This window comes from Pygocentrus nattereri, chromosome 22, assembly GCF_015220715.1.
Source record: "Pygocentrus nattereri isolate fPygNat1 chromosome 22, fPygNat1.pri, whole genome shotgun sequence".
NCBI lineage: Eukaryota > Metazoa > Chordata > Actinopteri > Characiformes > Serrasalmidae > Pygocentrus > Pygocentrus nattereri.
Genome location: NC_051232.1, coordinates 29670051 through 29692729, shown reverse-complemented (window position 1 = coordinate 29692729; position 22679 = coordinate 29670051). Strand labels below are relative to the sequence as shown.

Genomic DNA, 22679 nt, shown 5'->3' with positions numbered 1-22679 from the left:
ACCAGACTAATCAGTTATAAATTTACAAGACATCGAACCAGTTCTGAAACTTGAACTCAGGGTCTTCAAATCCAATTTTGGACCTGTTATCATGAAGTATTTTATATGTAATCGAATGCTTTTGAGAGAAGCTTGTACTAAAACTGAAAGTGAATCAAACCACTCTATCTGACAGACCCCTGGTGGACCATAAAAACTTTTCACAATCTTTCTAAACTTTTCAAAGCCAGCCACTGGTAGACGATGCTCAAGCCTGCTTTTAAGTTGCTTGAGAGAAAATCAGTTTTTCCCTGTTTTTCAATAACAAAAAAAAAACCACATGCAAATTTTACATAATTTTATTGTTTACTTCACAAGTGTATCATGTTTAATTTGCCTAAGTACACATTTTTGGTATGTGGTAAGTAACCGAATGGGATTAAACAGACAAACACTTCAGCCCAGAGGCAGTTCTGTGGAGTACAGTCTGGAGCGAGGAGAATGTAAAGCAGCCTCGCTGAAACAACAATTCTGTAAACATGCGAACCAACCAGCTACATGGATCTTTTGTAAACTTCTCATGTGTGATTCACGTTTCGAACTGCATTTGGGCCAAAATATTTACTAAAAATCACAAATTTGCAAACATACCAGTCAACAAAACTGCATGAATACAGACATAGTTTAAACGGAGTGGATAAAGTCCTGTTCTGCAAGTTATCTGCTAATCTTCCCCATGTTTGGTTGATGAGTCTTATGAGCACATTAATCATATACAACACTCATTTCATTGGTTGAAAGAGAAGCATTTTTCAAAGCCATTGCATAAAACGTCGGTAGTATAATTTCTTAATAAAGAGAATAAAAAGAAAAGACAGTACATGAATGTAAATTAGACAAACTGAATGTATTCACATGGTAACATCTTACTGAGGGGCAGCAATCATAAGGTCACATGACACCTACACAGACATAAAGGCTGCTTTTGCCAAATTCTGATGTATCTAGGCTTATTTAAGTGTCTTGCAGCCTTATGAACGCTGCCCTTCGGTAGTGTTACCATTCACATTAACCCTTTTCATCATCCACTTAGGATTCCTTTTTTTTTGCAGACAAATCTGCTCAGTGCATATTCATAACAATTTAGTGATCACGACAACAGAGCATCATCATAATACTACGCTCTTTACATCTGATTTTTCCTCTGGCTACATGCGTGAGTAATCAGCACTACTGAGATACATACTAGTCTTCTGCACAGGATTAACGTGTTTAGATGAGAATTATGTGTGTTTTCACTCACTAGTGCTGCACAATACATCATTTTAAAAATCAGTATCACAACTTTGTCCTCCGCCATGCATTACGGAACGCAGGAATGCACTGCAAAACTTTTAGCAAGAGAAAGCATCTTAAACGTAGGCCTGCATGTCTAGAATTTCCCGATATATAACTGCATTTGTCTAGTTGTCTTCTTTTATTGTTTGGATAGATTTCTAGTCATTTCAAGTTCATAAAGTGATCATACTAAGTAAAATATTAGTTCCTTTCAGCTAAATTATCTACCAACATTTTTTACCTTGTGCGTTCTGATTGTTCTGTATTCTGCTTTATATAAAAAAGCATTCCAGGCTAAAACACTCAACAGAAACAATCACCTTTTTTCAGCTTAGGCTCCATATAGGGACTTGTATGGATTGAGCTATGAATGGTACATTTTAACAATGTTCACATGAACTGTGGGTAATTGGGAACTTTAAAAAGATGAGGAAATTTGTCTTTTCTATGAGTCCTTTAAAATAAGGTACAATGTCTAGAAATAGATTTAATACATTTGTAATGTTATGATGGGAAATGTTAAAGAAACGTAATGCCTACATTTCAGATACTAACGCTTGCCAATCATCTCTTTTTTCAAGTAAGAAACTCTGCACACTGACCAATCTCAGATACATCTCTGAAAGCGCTCTGCTATATTCCTGCAACTGTCAGAAGCCAGGCTAGAATGGACTCAAGTAACATAGATCTCTCCCAGTCTTACACAGACTAACTGATATCCACACAATTCGTACCAGAAAATCCTGCATGTAGATGGAGGATGGATCATGGCCATGAGACTCGAATGAATCCCCTACGTTTAGTCACATCAAATGAAATGTTTAGCGATGCGTTCATGACATCCTAAGTCGTATTAAAACTGCAATAAATTGCAATATAATCACAATAATATTGTGCAGTCCACCTGCTCACTCTTTGGGTCTGAGGCAGCCTCGTCTCTATAAATCTGGGAAATTTCGCCCCAAACTGAATCTCACAACCACGCATACTAACAGACGCTCATTCTCTCAAGACATTATTAAAAATACAAAAACCAAACAGACGAACAAAAAGCTACAAACAAAGTCTTTACATAGAAACTTCATGTGGACACGACAATCGCACACAAACTGGGCTGAAAGAAACATCCACACCTCAAACTGCTCTGACCCAGCGAATGAAGAATGAAACAGCTGCTCCCTCCCAGATATAAAGAAGCGTTTAACCAACTATTTGATAGAAATGTAGCGCAAAGTCAAGTTTGGCCAGTCTGACACAATAGAGCAAGAGTTGGGTGCGATGTGCCCCCAGTGTCGGTCAGATCACTGTGTCTGGTCCCAGCAGCTCCTCCTCCACTTCCTCAAGAATAATGCAGACCCCACTACCGGCCCTTGTTCTTCTTGGAATTTCCCTAGATGGGGCAAATGCAGAAAGGAAAGCTTCTTTAAATCAATCTAATATACATAATCCCAAACATTCATCTGTAAGAATACATGCAATCAAAGTGAGTAAAACCTTTCCTGAACGCTCAACATGCGCCTACACATCAGCATGAAACATTTACTTTGCCCCCATGTTGTACCCTTCAGATATAGGGAGTATATAATCTAACCTAAAGTAACATCATGAAATACCCATCATCACTTTTAAGAGTTTATTAATATTTGTAAATCAGGAATTTCTATGAAAAATATCCACAGAAAAAACTTGAGAAATTTGTATTTATAAGTAGGGCCAACATAACTGTTTGATTTGAACTTGATTTTAATCAATCAATTAATTGTCAAAATAATCAGAAGTTACTGGAGTACTGATATAAAAGACAGTCCTACTTATGTTATTATCTTGTATGAGTAGTTAAATGGAAAAATATGAAAGAAGTAAAAACTAGAATACCTTAAATACTAAAGGTGCATCTAAAAGGGAATTCTACCCAATATATATATATATATATATATATATATATATATATATATATATATATATATATATATATATATATATATATATATATATATATATATATATATATATATTAAAAAGAACCTGCATAATTAAATCTTCAACAAGCAAAAGTCACAGACGTGATCCAATCACCAAAGACATGTTAATTGTAGGTGTAAACTCGTACAGAATGCATTGTGATCGGATTACCATTAACTCACATATACCACATTCAGAAATGTTTTTTTTTTTTTATCATTTAACATGTTTTAACAGAATGCAGTTTTATTAGCCGTATACAATCATGTGAGCAGAAATGTGCTTGGTTACCACATTAACTAAAGATGGAGGACCGGCAAGACTGAAGTTAGCCCCAAAGTGCCTTTATGCACTCCAGGCCAATGAAAAAACCAACCCAAGTTTGTCGACTCATAACTGGGAAAAGAGATGCAGTAAAGAGGAAACGGCGCATGTACCGATGTGCTTTTTGCACAGGAAAAGTACAGTCGGATCCTGTCTGGTCACACAGGAGATTCGTTATAGTGAAAAGTGTAAAAGGAATCCAGCCAAAGTTTTATCTAGATACAATCTGGACACATGATAATGCAAGGTGTAAACAGGCTCTCAGAGGGGTCTGATGAGAAACCCTCTGTTTTAGAGAAAATTACCAAGCCAGAATCGTTCAGTGGAGGGAATAGGAACCAGATGTCTGAAGAGTTCAATGCTTCTAAAAGCTCCCTCACAGTAAACTATTATACAAAATGATTATGAATACACTGACAGAAGCCTGAGACACCGTTTTATGATCGTTTTCAGATAAGATTTTGGCTTAAATGCATTCATGGTGGAGAGACACATGCAGGGTGCTGTCAGACTAAATAGAACTGAATAGAAACATTTTTTGAGCTGTGGCCGTTGGTTCCCATCACCACCACTGTACAGAAATTGAAGTTGATAAGTTTCACTATATCTTTGTTCAAATCTCAAATGACCGAATTACGCATAACATCAAAAAATCTGTTAGGAATAGGCAAAGTGTAAGGAGCGAACCTTGTTGCCTAATTTGAGTGTGTCGATCTCCTCTCGCTGTTTGCTGAGGGTTTCGTTCATGCTGCAGAGATGATCACTCATCATACTCAGCTGGTCTTCATAGCTCCTCTTGGTAGTGCTCAGTTCATCCTGTCCAACAAAGCATATCCATAGGTTTGCGTTTTGACTATAGGTTTAAGGAGTTAATGGAGGTGGTCAATACCCACCCTCAATTACATTTAGCATTTTTACTTAAACTGAACAGTGGTTCAACCAAATATCACATTTATGTAACTTTCAAACCTCAAATGTAGACAAGTTTGTGTTCGTACTTTGCATTTTAAGATTTGCACTGGAGCTGCAAGGCTAATGTGGGTAACAGGTTTGCACATCTGTCTATAACCTCACATTGCTTGCTGGCTACATTAGCCTCATAAATTCAGTACAAAACTAAAAAAGTGCACACCAAATATGTCCTGGCTGCTTCATTACAATTGGGGTCAGGTGGAAACTGCATGAATTCTAACAAATACAGATGTAAGGCCCTGCTAATTAACGACTGAAAGAGTGGTGGTCAGACATTTCAATTTCTGAACGTTTTAAAGATACCCAACCAAATTTTTTTCCAGCAGATGGTGCTAGTGAGTAGCTCAGCATCAGCAAGTTTCATACAATTGATCTTTTCATGAGGATCAAGGAGCAATTATCTGCCAGTGAAGATGCAGTTCCTCAGTAGTGATGAAGTCTGAATACATTTCTGTTTGTAAGCTTTACTCTTGAATACGACAAGATTACCTGCAAGCGTGTGATGTTCTGATTGGCTTGCTTTACTTCCTCAGTTAGAGTCTCCCGAGATTTCTCTGCAATGGTCAAACGTTTAGCCAGTGCCCGGCACTACAGAAGAAAAACAATGAGACAAACAATGATTTTGTTATATTGTCTAGAATAAATATATGTAAATCATATCCTGTTTAACACCCCCTCTGTCTACAGCACAGCACAACAGCACAGCACAGACAGCTGTGATGGAATATTTACGTCTTAATCTTTCTAACTTCTCTAACTTCTCATTTCCTCAGAAACCACCCTAAAACCTGAAAAAGGCACTTAATGTTTTCAAACTTGAACTTCCAACCGTTTACCTACCGTTTAGGAATGGCTACTCTGTTAACTTGATTTCAAAAGACAATGAGAAAAAAAGCCCATGTGAATTTCTACATCCTATAGCAGATATCCTACAGCTGTAAATTCTCTAGCGATTCATGAGGCCGACCTACGATCAGTCAGTCTGAGATTTACACTGGCCCATGCAGCCACAGCACACGCAATAAAAAAAAAAAAAAAAAAATGATTTAGCTGCTCAGATCAAGTGAACATAAGGCAAACAACTCTAGAGAAGAGAAAGAATGGAACAGCTGTGGTGGAGTTCACTTCACATATTATAGCCTCTAATCCCAAGAAGCGTTACTCACTGATCTAATCCTTGCTCCTTGTGTAATTTATAAGTGGAAAGTTAGGAGAAAATCCCAGCTCTGCTCACCTCTGCATGAAAATGCACAGCTTTGCTGTCAGACATCTGAAGCTGGGTGGTGAGATCAGCTACTCGCGTCATGTAGTGAGTTTTGATCAGATGTTCCCGAGACTCCTCATCTCCAACCTGCAGTACAGACAGAGGCGTGGGTCAGGCCTGCCAGCTGAATAGTAACATTATTATTAGACCACAAAAAGGAACATGTAACCCAATTTAACATCTAAATCTTGCAACGTCTTTAGACCTACAGTCTGACTACAAGGGCGAGAGCTAGATGCACCTCCCATAAAGTACTTCACAACGAAGCCGCCAACCACGAAGAGCATAAACACAGAGACGAAGTGCTAACTCCTTTGGTAGCGTTGTAAATACGACACCTGACCGCTTCACAGAAGCAGGAAAACCGTCTTCACTATCTCATCTCTGAAAAGTGTCAAAAGGTAAAAGATACATCTCTGTTGATACAGAGACAGTTTAAAGGATCGTGTATGTATCGTGGCCGTTTTAATCCTGATCCAATTCCGATTCTTTTTTGCGCACGGTTTGGTAGACGTGCCTCAGCAGTGATGCATGATGAACAAGCAGCTTTAATGAGCAGCAATGTGGCATTATCTGTGTAAAGTGAAAATGTGTAATACATCTAACTGTGTAAACAATGATGTGTAAAGCAAAAGTAAATGGCTATTATGCTTCAACACGATTGTCTGAGCGTCATGCGAGCAGAACAGATTGAAGAACACTGTCATTCTTCACCTGAGAGATGTATTTGGAGTAAAAACAAAAGCACTGTGGAGATGTTCTCCTTTAACAGCTGTGCTGCTCTGTTAAAAGTAACAGCATGTTCCAAACCAAGAAGAAGCAGCACTCTACTGCACACATGTTAGAGCAACATAAAATAGCGTATTTTAGTAGACACTGTAAAATGCCTGGTCATATCATGTAGGTAGTGAAAAAACTAAGCTAACAAGTTTAAAGTATATCACTATGCACATTAAAAATGCTATCATTTTAATGCATAATTTTAACGAAAGCTTTACTGGGGTTCAAACTAGACCACATTCAGTATTAAACATAATATAAATGTTAGTTTTATAAATGTAGCCCAAAGAAACAAACTGCATCAGAGAGTTACATTATGCACTAAAAATTAAGCAATTTAACTGTATTATTAATTGGCAGTTTAGAATATCTTTCACTCAAAAATGTGGCTGTTTTATCTACAAAACACAAACATCAAATAGGATAAATTAGAACAATTTGGGGTAAAAAGTTGAATCGGAGCCTGTCAGCCTTTATCGATCAGTATGAAGACCATCTAAAGTGCAAATGAGTAACTTATTCTAAAGAAGGGCTAACTCCTTCTTCTATATCATTCATACATTTCTAACACAACATTAATGGTAAATTTCCATCCTCTTTGTACTTACAATCTCATTGGTGGGGGTTGTGGTTAGCATTCCAACCTGATGATAGAGAAAATGAAATTAAGGTAATTATCTGGATTCTAAAACATATAAAGGCTACTTAAAGAAGCTACTTCAATATTTCTGCAGTTTACTGCTGAAAGTATGCAGATCCTGGACAAATATGAAACAAACATGATGTATATGAAGTCATTAACTGAGTGACCCAGAAAATTCTGTGAAGAGGTTTTGAAAGCCTGGTCCTACTTAGTTGTGCAGTTCAAAAACCTGCAGCTCTTTGGTCATAAAGCCCTCGAGTAGCACTAACCACACTGGTGCTGTGAGACACCTCTCTGCCGGTCTTCTCCTCTGTTTCTGGGTCAGTGCATTCCGGGGTGAGGAAGGCAGTCTGGGAGGAGGTGGTGGTGACACTGTCCCCTCCTAAAGCTGCTGAAAGCTGGGCCTCCAGCTCAACTATGCGCTGGCTCTCCTTCTCCAGCCTCACTCGAGCCAGCTGAGCCTCCAGCAGCCAGTGCTCCTTCTCTTGTTCCAAACGAGCGATCTTCTCCTGACTCTGCTGTACCTGGAGAGGAACGTGTTTGTGTTAGACAGTAGGGGTGGGTATTTAGCTGTTATGTTCCAATTGTCATGAATATAAAGCAACAAGACAGAAGGTTTTACATTAGTGTACTATCTGACCCATCTGACCTGACCTAACATCAATCTTGCACAACTTACATGGTGCAAACCTGAAATATTTGCACATGGCACACCAATTTAATGTCCACTTCACTTCATTTAACATAAAATGCAATATCAATACATAAGCAAAACCAAGCACACAAGCTGGCTGTGTCCCAACAGCCTCTGCAGTTTTGCATTAGTCACCATTCACTCTCCATTTGTTTGATTTCCAGTCAAAACAGGCATTAGGAACAGGTTATTCATCTCACAGGAGATATTTATGAGATTAGATGCAACATAATTCACTTGCAAAAGAAGGAAGCAGAAACTCACAGCACAAAAAAAAAAAAAAAAAAGCGTTAAAAAAAATAATTAAAACCTAAAAGAGAAAAGAGAAAACTGACTTAACATTTATCTCCCACTGCCTGTGCAAGCGTTTAAGTATCTCAGGGTCCTGTTCATGAGTGATGGAAAGAGGGATCGTGAGATCATCCACAGCCTTGGATAGGCGGCAGCAGTAATGTGGTCACTGTACCGGACTGTAGTGGCGAAGAGGGAGCTGAGCCATAAGGCAAAGCTCTCAGTTTACCGGTCGGTCTACATCCTGACCCTCACCTATGGTCATGAGCTGTGGGTAATGACCAAAAGAATGAGATCGCAAATAAAATCGGCGGAAATGAGCCTCTTCGCATGGTGGCGGGCTACACTCTATTTGATAGGGCGAGGAGCGCGGCCATCCAGGAGGAGGTCAGAGTAGAGCCGCTACTCCTCCGCATCGAGAGGAGCCAGCTGAGGTGGCCTAAAGTTTCAGTACTCACTTCTATGACCAAAGAACAGTTTGCATCAAAGTCTCTGTAATTATTGAGTAATTACAGTAATTGAGTAAAGCAAATGTGGCCACACTCACAAAAAGGCATAATAAACAACTTATTTTTTTGTACACACTGAAAGATCTTCTGAACTGATGCCAATACTCATTTTGCAGTATTGATATTAACCATATCGCAGATCACAGAGAACTAAAGTACTTCTACATCAATCACTGTCATGTAAAGATAGTACACCTGCAGACAAGTCTAAGCTAACTTGGACTTTTAGTTTAGTCAAGCGGTTTTTTAGTTTTTTAAATGCACTTGGCTTAGTCAGTCATTTCCATTAGATTAGCAATTGCTAAAGATACATAAAATGGTATAAAATAACAGCACTTTTCAAAGTACTGTATAGAAACTGAAAATTGCAGGACTACTTCAAATAATCTACATAACTACAGTCACATGTGTACACTTGAACACCCCTAGTCAAGTTTTGTTTTGTTGATTTTTTAAAATGATTTTCTAAGTTAACACATCCTCTACAGGGAATAAAGTTTTATTATGTAATTCTTGTTTTTCTGTTTAGATTAACGTATGAGTTGAAATTAGTTTTCACTTAGAAAGAAACAATTCCTAACTTTTGACCATATTATGATTGTATATGCCATCACACCTGTTGAAGAAGTACCTTTCTTTTCATAATTGTTTGAAATCTCTGCAGGGCTTCTTTTACTTTGTTCACATACCTAAGTAAATAAACACTAAGATGAGTTTGGATACTAACAAATACTAAGGTGAGTTTGTAGTAGGCCACCCCCAGTGCGCTGGGTGAATTTCTGTTTTTCTATCCAAAGACAAAATTCTGATGAGCCCATATTTTATTTTTTGCACTCCAAAGACGATGTAGGTAGCAGTCTTCCAGCCCAATGAAGAGGAAGAGCAACACACCAAAATGAGTATTAAACTCATAGGTACCTGCTGCATCAGGCCCTCCCTGCTCTCCGTGGAGCTGGTCAGGATGCGGCGGTTGGACAGAGCCTCTGTGTATGGGACAGTCTCTGGTCGTGTCTAAAACCAGAGAGAGGCATGAGCAGTGAGAACTCCCTTCACATCCACAACACAAAAAAAAATCACTGATCTCACACTGTGGTTAATGCCATTGGCCAATCTACTGTAAGCTTCTCTCAGAATAGAGACTTTCTGTAATTATTTTCAAAATGAAACTAAATCACAGTGCTTCCCAGATTAATATGGTGGGATAACAGTTAACATCAATTTAACATAAATTAAAATACATAATACTATTGTTACGCAACATTAAATCCAATCAATGGCATAATGACATGTAACAGTAAACAGAGAATTGCACTGACCCTCCTAACAGCGAGAATATAAGCAGAGGCCTTCTTCTTGTTACTAAGCATGCTCTCTGCTTGCAGTGGGTTGAGGCTCCCTGCACCCCCTCTGGGCCCGTAACCAGCTGATGAAGCAAAGAAGTCAAGATTGTTGCTGAAAAATGTGGCAATCTGGAAAAAAAAAATGAATAAATAACCGTAAATAACAATAATAACTATTCTCTGACAGGTATTATATGCATGCCGTTTACTCTCAAACAAAATTCAGACAGTGCTCTGGAGGCAGAGCATTACAATCCTTTCAGCGTGACATCTGAAACAGCTTCAGAAATTAATGTTCTGGATTTCTGATTGAATTTTTAAGCGTTATGAGGGATTTTTTTTGCCCCCTTTTCACACTGTGAGGACCGCTGCACCACTTTCTGAAACAAGTTGGTGCTCTTTAGTGCCCCCTGCTGGTTCACCTTGCCAGTGCTGTTGGTCAGAGAGGCCAGGGAGGAGAGTAAGCATTCGTTGGTGGTGCGCAGTTTCTGGGTGACAGTGGGCAGCTCCTGCTCCAGAGTTACTTTCTGACTGTAGTGCTTGGAGAGCTCTGTTGATGAGGTAAAGAAAGAGTGAGTAAAAATAAAGCGAGAAAGTCAAAGAGAGAGAAGTGACGCACAATAAGCTTGAGCGGATTGAGGATGGCATCAGAAAGCACAAACGGATGTGCAGTAATCCATTTAGTAGGATTTAATGGGAAATTCACTGAAATTTTCAGAATTAAATTCACTGAGATATAAACATTCAGAGGGGTTTGATGTGAAATGTGTCATCGTAGAGAAACTTGAATATAATCAGAAGCAGTTCACATTGGTGATGATAGGAAACAGATGCCCTTTAGAGTTTAATACATTTAAAAGCACCCTCACCGAAAGTTACTACATGAAACTTTTAGAAATACTAAATAAAAATGATGCCTGGACATTGTTTTTATTAAAATTAAGCTTAAAGCATATATTTATTAACAATTACATATAGAACTCACAATGTGCACATGTAGGTTCACTGGTCATTTGATAGCAAATAAAACGGTTATATTTGCGCTGTACACATTGGGACCCCTGGTTCTTATTACCACCACTGTAAAGAAATCCAAGTCAGTAAGTTTCCCATCAAAACATACTGAAAACTTTTAATTATACCTCAACTAGGGAGGCATGATGACATCAGAACAGGCAAAAATTTGTTTGAAAAAATATCAGCATTGGACAGATGTTTTAACCAATATTTAAAATTTAATTACTGTTTGATTATGTATTTATTGCACTCAAGATAAGCAGAATAATTAGGCAATGCTGTGTATATTATTCATTTTACTGTACTTCTCACCCTCTAAAAAAAATGCCATATTTCCCTGCAATGCTATTCTAGATGGATCTAGTTCCAGATATGTGCAAAAAATACTGGACATCTGCCTTAGTCCTCAGTTCCACGTCAGACAACATTCTGTCTGCAGCCTGAACAACAGTAAACCATATCTGTCGTGTCTGTAATCTGTGTATTCGAATAAGTCTTCAGTCATGCTGTACATGAACGTGGGTTTAAATGATTTCAAAACTGAAGTTTTATCAAAGTTCTCAAATACAAATGCTAACAAATCCAACTTAGAACAGAAACCAACATAGCCCAATAACAACAACAGGCTATAAGAACAGTAAATGAACAGATGACCGTACACTTTGACCTATATTTTTAACAAGAAGTGATTTACAGGCTATTAAGTATGATTTAGTGACACCAACACAGTGATATGACGAGAATGTTTTGGCAGTTACTATGAAACTGCAACAGTAACACAGTGTCAGTCCAGGCTTAATATAGCAGTAAGGCTCATTTCACACTGTCTATCTCAGTGCAGTGAAAACAGCTCATGTCAGTCTAGCTATACTAAGTGGTTATATTCAGTGAGAATAAATCAAATTCTCCACTGCGCCTTCAATTCAATTCAAGTGTGCCGTCAGCGTAAACAAGCATGCAGTGCAACAGAGAGCTTGTTCCAATCTAAAGGTGATGCAACAGGCAGCTATTCAGTTTCTAAATGATATTTACTGAATAATACAATAAAACACTGCATACGCCACAAGGCAGTCACTGAGTCAACCACACCTCACAAATATTGTCTATCTAGGACAGCACACTGAGTAACCTATTCCCTTTATCTGGCAAAGAGTCAGATGGCCTCACCCTTGGTGGTGTCATGCAATCCATGTAAGCAGGCAGCCAGCTGGGTGAAGACAGCACTGGAACTGCTCTGAGGCATAGCATCCGTACGCACACCTGCCAAAAACATAGAGGTTTTCAACAAAGATTAATGAGTTCATTAATCAGTCAAAAATACATCAAGTAACAAACTGAACACTGACAGTTAATACTGTTCTAACAATAGCAATGTTACAGAAGAAGGGGAAAAAAAAAACTTTTATTGTTAAATAATATGGTTTTGATAGGACAGCGATGATATAATACAGCAGAAAAAAAAATAAACACACACATACATCCTTAGAAGAGCACAATCTACAGAGCCTTTCACATAGAGGTTGAAATGATGACTTTACCAGCTGCATGTTTCATTACAAAGACAGCATAACTAGGACTGTTTAATTGGATTAAGTGTAGTGCAACATGTAAAACGCTGAATAAAAGTACAGTAAATGAAAAGTTCAGTAACTGAAATCATACTTTATGACAGTATTTGTTTAATGTGGCAATGCTGGTGCATACGGTCTGTTCCTCCTTATCAGACCAGACCTCAAAACTAAACACTGTGATACAGATCAAGTACTATGAATACTAGTAACACCAGTATCATCTTAGTGTATTTGTTCCATTTTAACTCACCCCTACTGTCAGACTACATGTATTTTTCTATTATGTTAATAGCTGTTACAAGCTGCCAGTGTTTTGAGGATATTTTGAATCAATTAAGAAAGTCTGATGGGGACAAGAAATTAAGAAAGTCTGATGAGGACATGGTAAATAGTACATGGTAAATATGGAGGTCATTCTAGCACACTTTCTCTACAACTTGACAAGACGTATAATGATTAGCTGTGGTTTTGTGACAGTAAGTACAGGACTCACTAGGTAAGGCTAGAAGGCTGATATAGTTCTGCAGCTTCTCAAAGACAGCAGTCAAAGCCTTCAGGTCATTCTGTAGCTCACGGTTCTTAGAGTTCAGAGACGCTGTACAGAGCGGTACCTCACACTCCTCCTCAAAGCTAGAGAGTGAGAGAAAAAGACAAAAAGGAAAGGGACAAAGAGACACAAAGTTAGCCAAGTGAAATATCGAGGAGGGGATACGTGGTTTATGTTTAAATATACTGTCAATGTTGGAACAACAATAGTAAGTTTATTAGAGAAGTAAAGACCCAATTTTATTCTAAGTAATTACTCTAAGAAATTTTACGCGGTGCAGCCCAAAATAACAAAAATGGACATATAAAGCTTTGATCTGACCACGACGATATAAACAAAAATAGACAAATTACATTCTATAAAAACAATTCAATTCAAATTACATTACAATTACATATACTGAGAGAACCTACCTTTTAAGTTGATAAGGCAGGATCTTCTGCAGAAAGCTTGTGTAAGTAGAAAAGGATTTGGAAAAGTCCTGCAGTTTGCTCACAGTTTCCTTCAAATAAGAGAACACAAGATATACAGAGAGGTTTTCAAAAATATTTGATATCAAGGTGAATGTGGTTCTAAATATAAAACAACACGCTTACCAGTACTGTGACTGTGTCCTCTGTGATGCTCTGATGCAGTTGTAGCAATCCATCCTCTAGGGGACGAACATATGCTGCGTTCTCATGCAAATACTGAGAGAACTGCAAAGAGGAAAAAGCAAGAATGGCCCTTAAATTTGTTTATCACAATAATAAAGAAGTGAATAAATCTCAGCACAAGCCTAAGCAGATGGGAAAGGAGAACATGCTACAAAAACAAAGTGTAAACAAAAAAATGAACACAAAAACAAAAAACCCTGAGCAAATATGTTAGTAGTGGTGTGTACCTTCTGGTTAAGGGGAGAGATGGACTCAATGGAGGAGTCCAGAGGGTAAATGTGGACCCTCTGTTCCGTGTATGAGTGAAAGTTGAGGAGGGCAGACACCAGATCTTGTATAAAACTCACAGCCTGTCCTGCAGCATCTCGAGCTTTCAGCTATAAGCACAGTAACAGGATATTAATCTCTTAAACCTCACTATACACCACCCTGACTTTTTAACCCCTGTGTGGTGTTCATGTTTTTGTTACTCAGTGGTCTGGTTGACCCACTGCACTATTGCCGTTTCAAATCAACACAGCCATAACAATTTATGCAAAAATTCCAGATGTTTAAAATATCACAAGTGGCCAGTACATATATGTAAAAACACATACACGCACACTAACAGCAGGACACGTAGGAGGAGAACAGTGAAGGGACACCACACAAGGAATAAAAATGCGGAGGTGCGTTCACCTCAACAACATTTCCAGTGCCTTCACACTGTGTAATATAAATACACATTTATATTACACAGTGTGAAGGCACTGAAAATGTGATATTGTAAATGTTCTTCACAGAAAACAAGCATAGGCCAAGGAACCTGGGGTTGAAATAACAATAAACTGCATCGTTTTTTTTCTTTTGGCAATCACTGAAAATGAGACCCAAACACCACACAAGGGTTAAATGTGATAAACAATGTATCACATGTAATATTTTTAATCACCACACTTCCTTACCTGATGTCTTCTGTTGTGAGGGGGAACATTCAAGCTGTTGTAGTCATTGTATTCTTTGGAAAGAAGAAAATTAAGCGGTTACAAAAAAATCTTACGTATAAAAAAAGTAAATCATTGACGATATTGTATTCTGTGGGTTCAGAGATCCCCATTTACTTAATTTTCATTCAAAACAACCATTAAGTACAAGTACAACACTCCACTGTTCAGAAATGAAAGTACTAGCAGGCCGTTTTGACTAGAAATCAAATAAATGAAGAGAAGTCTCTAACTTTTATAACTGTGTGTCTCTAAGTTTTAGTGCATGGCAATTCCCCTCATGAAACAAGTGCATGATGGCTATTTTATCAGGTGAAAGGGTGATGTACTACTATACTAACTGGTGTCATTGAAGGGCACTTTCTCCTGGATCACACTGCTGTTGTGTTTCAGCTGACTGCTCAGCTCAGTCTGATACTTCCTCAGCTGCTGCTGGCTACAGAAACACAAGGAGAAAACACAGTCAGATCCCAGCTAACACATGTACAGATCCCACTTTCAATTTTGGGCCTTCAAAAAAGAAAATAAGAAAACTATTTGGAGGTGACCTGGATAAATAAATAGGAATTAAAACAGAAATTCAATCATGTATTTGGTTTTAGATGAGTGAAAAGGTTAAACAGTCACATGCAATGGCAACATGTTATGACTACTTTCAGGCCAGACTTCACCCAATCAGAGTGTTTGGTGCATTGCGTCCCTTAATTTCACCAAGAACTGCATATAGCCTTCTTGACTGACATGCAAAACCCTTTGAAAGATGTGATGCTGTAAACTTCACAAACTATTTTCAATATTAGGCTATATCTCACTCCAAAAAGCTCAGTCACCACATGCAGAGTTTGTTTACCATTGGACTGATGAAACCTACTGCATGGAAGGGCATAGGCATACACTTATGGTAAGCCAAACAAAATGCAACTGGAAAAAAACAAGACAGTTGTTACCTGCTTGACCTACTACAGATATCAGATGATCTACGCACATGTAGGCAGAGCATCTGGGGTTGAGACTACATTATAACTACTGAAAATATTGCATTAGACTTAAAAAGCCTATTTATAGGTTTTGTTTTTGCTGATAAACAGTACAGAGTATGAGTGGCTATAATGGATTATGGATATCTTAACATAAAAACCGTGCTCCATGCTTATACCATTTGAAAAGTTGCCTTCTATTATGAATGAACATTTCATTATGAATGGAGCAAGAAAAATGGCCCAAAATGACTTGGAGTCAAATCTCATTCATCTCAATCATGTGCATTAAAGTTTTCTTCCTTCTCATTTTATTCTTTCCCCAGTAAAGTTCCCATTTTATAGAAGAAAGGTTTTGTTAGGACAGTGATCAGATGCTGAATTTCAGGAATAAAGGAAATTGTGACATACCACTCTTCAGTCCTGAGTCTGCACTCCTTGACCTCCCTCTCCAATGTCTGACCCTTAACCTATGAGAGAAACAGCACTTTCAGTAACACAAACGCCACTGCAGTTTAACCTTTTGTCAATGTCTCAATCATGTTTTGGGAAAAGGTCTCGCCTTGTCCATTCTAAATAATGTCTAGGTGCTTTGTTCAGTCCCTGCTTTACAAATCCCTTCAACCTGCTCTAATCTTTTCGCCATACCTCCAACCGAGCCTTTTCGCTCTGCAGTTTCTCAATTGTGTCCATGTATTTGCTAGTGAGGTTGTCCACGACAGTCTGGTGCTGCTCAGCGTCCTTCTCCAGCTGCTGCAATCTGGCTCTCAGCTGCGCCTCCTGCTGGCGGTGCAGCTCGTCTGCCTCATAGAACTGAATGCAGATGAAGAGAGGAAGTATGAGGTCCAACTTAATTTTAATTTAGTCCAAAAGTGCACTATCTGGTCAAGATGTCTGCGGACTCTTCTAATTAGTCAACTGCTCAGACAGGTGTTCAACTGCACGCGCAATTTGTATAAGCTCCACTGAAAAAACAGCCAATAGAACACAGATCCTGAGGTCACCATGCCCAATACCAAGTGTCAGCTAACAGGGTATAAAGTTCACTAGCATTAAGCTGAGGAGCAGTGAAACTGTATTATCTGGACTGACGGAGTTTATCAGAACTAATAATCCATCATTGGTATCTGACTTCACTTATGCTCATGAGGCTGAACGCAATCAAATCCACATAGCAATGTTCCAACACTGAACAAGAGTAGAGGCTGTTACTGCAGAAAAGGGGGGCAAATTCCTTATTAATACCCCTGATCTCAGAACAAAAGCTGGATCAGCCACAAATAACATGACTGAAGATACATGCACTCATGTCTGCCAAAACCAATTTAAAAGAAAACAAAATTCATACTTAATTTATATTTTGTTCCTGAAACAATTCATTTAATACTTTAAATAAACACAAATGACAAACCCAAAACATGACTGCATCACAAAGAAAACAGTCGCTAAGACAGTCCAGTTCAGGGATGCCTACCATGTATGTTCTGAGGGCACAAAACATAACGCTTATGGCGAACGCGAAGGCCGAAAACATCCCTAAGCACTGGGGTCGAGAACCAAATGAACTGCAGTTGAGAAGAAGCAGGCTTATGCCATCAACATACTATTTGTTTGTGGTTGTGCTCCCTTGGCAGCACTGGTAAGCGGTCACACCCTTATATAGGCTTAATCGGTACGAACCTGAATGTGAAGCCTTTCATTCTCTTGAATCTTCTTCTGCAAGTCCTCATCAAACACACTCTGGGTTTGAAAACTTGGCTGGGAGGGGGAATCTCCTTTATTCTGTTAAAGGAACAGATCATGCACTCAGATCAAAATAACATGGAGCTGGAGCTTGTCTGGACAGATCAGATGAAAAAGCCAGACTGAGCCTGATAGTGTGACAGTTTTCCAGCTCTGTATAGTAAAAGGTTATTACTTTTTTGATGGAAGGAGTGGCCAGTGTTAAAGCAGTGTTCAACATTCAAGGTTATGCATTATTGCATTTATAGCCAAATAACAGTCTATTGCTTAAACACTGCTCTGGATTAAACTTTCTGCCAAACTCACCTTGCTCTTCTTGCCTTTGGCCTCACTGGTCAGCAGCTCCTCCTGCAGCAGCTCCACTCGTTTGGCCAGCTGTTGGTTCCTGAAGTTTAGGCTATCCATCTCTTGCTCGGCCTTTCTGAGGCACTGCTCGCGCTGCTTCAGCTCCTCCTGAGGCAAGGTGGCAAACATAAGCGTGTTGATGCATGAGATGGTGAAAACGCACTCAATTAATTCTCCATAAAACAAAATATACTTCTAAAAACAACACCATATGTCCCGTCATTTGTTACTGCCGTACTGGCCTTTACAGTAGTGATACAGCGATATCCCCAAGACTTCCACTATGCAAACAAACTCTCAAACAAATCACTAAATGTCGTAATGTATGTTATGAGCATACTCTTCATTTTAGTCAAAATAACCCATCATTAATTCACATTAATAATTCGCCAACATGTTTATAATATATTGAAAGGCATATCACAACCACCATTCAGTATACAGCCCATATTGTGTAGCGCCAATTAGAAATAAGTTGTAACTGGGCTACCTTTAAGGAGTTTGAATTGGCCTGCTCATCCACCACAGCCTTCTTCAGGACCTGGTTCTGTGCTCTGAGCTGTATGTTTAAAAAAAACAAACACATTTATAACAGTGATATCTCCTGTACGTTTCACTATATCTAAAAGCAAGCTCAAGTTCTGAAAAGAGTCAGGAAGCAGGACGCTCTTAGCTCTTAACAGCATTCCAGGAAATACCCTGAATCCCCATGAAGCCAGCCCGTCAATTATGAGGCACGGGGCCTGTGGGTGGTCTGCAGACTCAGCATTATTGCCACACGACTACACTTTGGGTTACCTATTAATTGCACAGGAGAGCACTGTGCTTGGGCAAAAACAGAGTAAACACATTCTGGGGGAAAAAATAAACAAAATCTGTCCACGATTTGCCAAGTGTTTTAATGAATTCAATAAAATCAATAAAATCAGAATCATATCGGCATCGACAGATACTGGCTTTAATCAGCAACCGACAGATGTTTAGATTTCAATGATACTTCAAAACAATATTTGATGATACATCTGTCGTACTGGGAAGGGCAAAAACTTTAGGCGTCTGCATTTTTGTCATTTTACTACATTTTATACCCCTAAAGTAACATTTTTAAATAATATTTATATTATATTTCTCTGTAACACTAACCCAAAATTAGACCCAATTTCTATATTTTATAAATGTTTATGTAAGGCCGGTCAACAATTATCGTGATAAGCCACAATCCAATGTCTCGCATATCGTCAGTAGGTGTAGGACACTGATCAAGCGCATGTTTTTAAAAAATGAATAACGTTTAACTGAATTTAGTGCAACACAGCTGGCAAAACACTGAATAAGCATTACCGTACTCAAAACTTTTCATAGCATTTTTTAACGCAGCACTATTGGTTCTTTTTTCTCAGTTCCAACCGATCAGACGTCTCAAAATACAAGCATCCTCAAGTATCGCAATATTATATTTTTGTCGTATCAGCCACCTCTAACTTCATGTATCAGCACCGAATCAACAGTTCCTATATCGGTGCAGCCCTAATGATGAACCACACACAGTAGACAACTGAAAAGAAAAAAAATAATAATAAAATGCTCTTACACATTATGTTATTATGCTGTTGCATAACATGAGCCCACTGCTGCCAAAGGCCTTTCCCTAATAAATAACTGCATGTGTGCAGAAAGATGCGTTAGAAACGTGTGCGGTCATTTCTTACTTGGACGTGTTCTCACTGCTGCTGAGCTGAGCCTTTATGCACTGAAGTCATTCACATACATCACACATCAAGTCTAAGTGTCAAACCCACAAAACAGCACTGTACCTTGGAGTACTCCTGAGCCAGCTTGCTGTACTTGGCTTGGAGGTCTGCAGCCATTGTGTTACCCGGACGGCTCTGAGCCGCTGAACTGTCCAGCTCCAGCAGCTTCTGAAACTCGGGAGGTCGAGCTAAACGATCGGCTAGTAAATTCCGTTTGAGCCTCGCCACAGGCTGACCACAGATGCGCTAAAGCATGTCTCTGGCAGACGGAAAACACGTTCAAGCAGGAGTCCCATATAAAGAGGACTGTGGTCAAACAACCGCAGGCTGGAGCAGACTAGACTAGCCGGCTATTAGCTAAGCTAACTTAGCTAGCAACAGCTGAAAACATTTCAACGGCATTTTTAAGCGGGTGTTATGAGACAGGCCGTGACAGCGGCTCCCTAAATATTGCGACAAAACATAAAACCGAGTAAAAGCACAACAGACCTTCGTTTCACCGGTGATACGCTAACGCTACCGCTACCTTCGCCTGACACCGCTAGCTACCGAGGCTAAAGTTAACCTAGCTGGCTAGCTAGAGAGCTAAACAACAACACTGGAGACCGACGCGTCCGTGAAACATTCGCGAGTGGACACTCAATCCTAAAAACGAGTCACAAATCACTGCAGCCGGCAAACGCGTTGAGCACAGCGACGTCGTCGTGTGGAGGAGTTGTCTGAAGGCAGCGGGGCAGCTCACGGGGCAGGTACAGTCTGATGAAGCTAGTGCAAAGCGAAGTTGTGGTAACGTGACCGCTCCGAAACTATTTTCATAATACAAGTAGCTCCCAGTGCGTTATAACGCGCAAAAGCCCGTTTTCGCGTCGTTTTCCGTCACTTAGCATCTCGTTATTATGACATAGCGTTTCGTAATGTTGAGAAAGGTTCGTCATAATTATCACTTAATGCCTCAATCTCGTAATAATGGGAGGGAAGTCAACAATTTGAGTTGTTAAGTCATTATTATGAGATACTACGTTATTATGAGAAAGTAAGTCATAATTATGAGATGCTCATAATTATGAGATGCTAAGTCATAATTATGATATGCTAAGTGGTAATTATAAGATATTCCATAATAATTATAAGATACTAAATCATAATTATAATATGCTAAGTGGTAATTATAAGATATTCCATAATAATGATAAGATACTAAGTCATCATTATGAGATGCTAAGTCATAATTACGATGTGCTATGTGGTAATTATAAGATATTCCATAATGATTATAAGATACTAAGTCATAATTATGAGATGCTGCGTTATAATGAGGAGATGTTAAGTAGTAATTATGAGATACTAAGTCATAATTGTGAGATACTCATCATTATGAGATGCTGTCAAAATTATGATATGCTAAGTGGTAATTATAAGATATTCCATAATAATTATAAGATACTAAATCATAATTATAATATGCTAAGTGGTAATTATAAGATATTCCATAATAATGATAAGATACTAAGTCATCACTATGAGATGCTAAGTCATAATTACGATGTGCTAAGTGGTAATTATAAGATATTCCATAATGATTATAAGATACTAAGTAATAATTATGAGATGCTGCGTTATAATGAGGAGATATTAAGTAGTAATTATGAGATACTAAGTCATAATTGTGAGATACTCATAATTATGAGATGCTAAGTCATAATTATGATATGCTAAGTGGTAATTATAAGATATTCCATAATGATTATGAGATACTAAGTCATAATTATAACATAGTAAGCCATAAGAAGATGCTATGTCATAATTAGGCAAAATTTTTCATTACCTTATGGCCAATGGCTATGTATATTTTTCCAGTGGCAGAAATGGGCCTCCGTAATTATATGTAGTTTACTTTAGTCTCATGTATCTAAGATATAGACATGCGTCCAAACCACATTTAGTGTGGTAGTATGCGATGCAGTACATGTAGTGTAGTAGTATGTGGTTTTGGATGTATGTACAGCTGTATTAAGAAAACATGGTATATAACATTTGCATTGTGTGGAGGTCCCTTAAGCTTCAAAATGTTCACACTCCCTTCAAAAATGCATCTTTAAAGAACCACCCATTAAATGTTTCTTTAGGGAACCAAAAGTGGATCTTCTGTGGCACCCCCCCCCCCCCCAAAAAAAAAACAAAAAAAAAACAAACTTGGTGGCTTGATTTTTTTCTAGAATTTAATGCAGTGTTTTTCATGTTATCTAATATTCTGTAGTGCAGCAGAGAATCCCTCAGGCTCATTAGTTTTACAGAATTCACTATATTGTATACTGTTTGCCTGCTTTATGTCAATGCTCCCTCACTACAGTACCCAGCATGCATTACACAAACATCTCATACAGCTGTTGGGAATCCCTCCACAGTGACAATGAAATGCACTGATGTTGAGACCACAACAGATCTGATGCTCAGCTTTCTATAAATAACATTACCTATTTGGTTTCCTCCTGAATCAGCCAGTTAGATGAGGAAAAATTCAAACACCTTGTTTGAAATTGTTGAGATGTAAACAAAAAGCTGTTCACAGTGTTTTGATGTGAAATGGCACAGTGTAGAGAAACTTAACTCTTTATTATGGCAGTGATAGGAACCAGGGGTCATGTTGGATACAATGCAAATACAGCCATTCTATCTCAAAATATCCAGAGAACCTACATGTGCTTTGTAAGTTTGTATATGTGGAAAAAAAAGTTTCCTTTTGGGACTATTTTGCTTTACATAGGCCTGCACGACCCTCTCCACCTTGAATGACATTTAAAAATGTTTAAGGCTAAAATCTTCTCAAAATTATTGTAAAACAACATCTCAGGAATCAGACAACATATGTGTATATGTAAATGTTTGTACATGTATTTGTACAATTTGTATATGTTCCCATCACCGTTATTGTGAACAATTCTGACTGTACGTTTCTCTAGAAAGGTGTTATTTCACAGCAGACCACTATGAAT

At 38.4% G+C, this 22679-nt stretch overlaps 1 protein-coding gene across 1 annotated transcript; it reads right to left on the bottom strand.

The window, feature by feature from the left end:
- Window positions 1–322: 322 nt before the first annotated feature.
- ppp1r21 (protein phosphatase 1, regulatory subunit 21) lies at window positions 323–20474 on the bottom strand. Its single transcript, XM_017685268.2, has 22 exons — window positions 19750–20474; window positions 18426–18494; window positions 17897–18043; window positions 17528–17629; window positions 16496–16660; window positions 16259–16317; window positions 15212–15306; window positions 14832–14884; window positions 14115–14264; window positions 13828–13929; window positions 13645–13733; window positions 13178–13314; window positions 12281–12373; window positions 10519–10646; window positions 10073–10225; window positions 9675–9767; window positions 7532–7786; window positions 7228–7263; window positions 5810–5926; window positions 5065–5163; window positions 4291–4419; window positions 323–2707 (listed from the first exon to the last, which is right to left on the bottom strand). The coding sequence occupies exons 1-22, from the start codon at window positions 19801–19803 to the stop codon at window positions 2678–2680; spliced, it is 2355 nt and encodes a 784-aa protein (XP_017540757.1). The 5' UTR covers window positions 19804–20474; the 3' UTR covers window positions 323–2677.
- Window positions 20475–22679: the final 2205 nt, after the last annotated feature.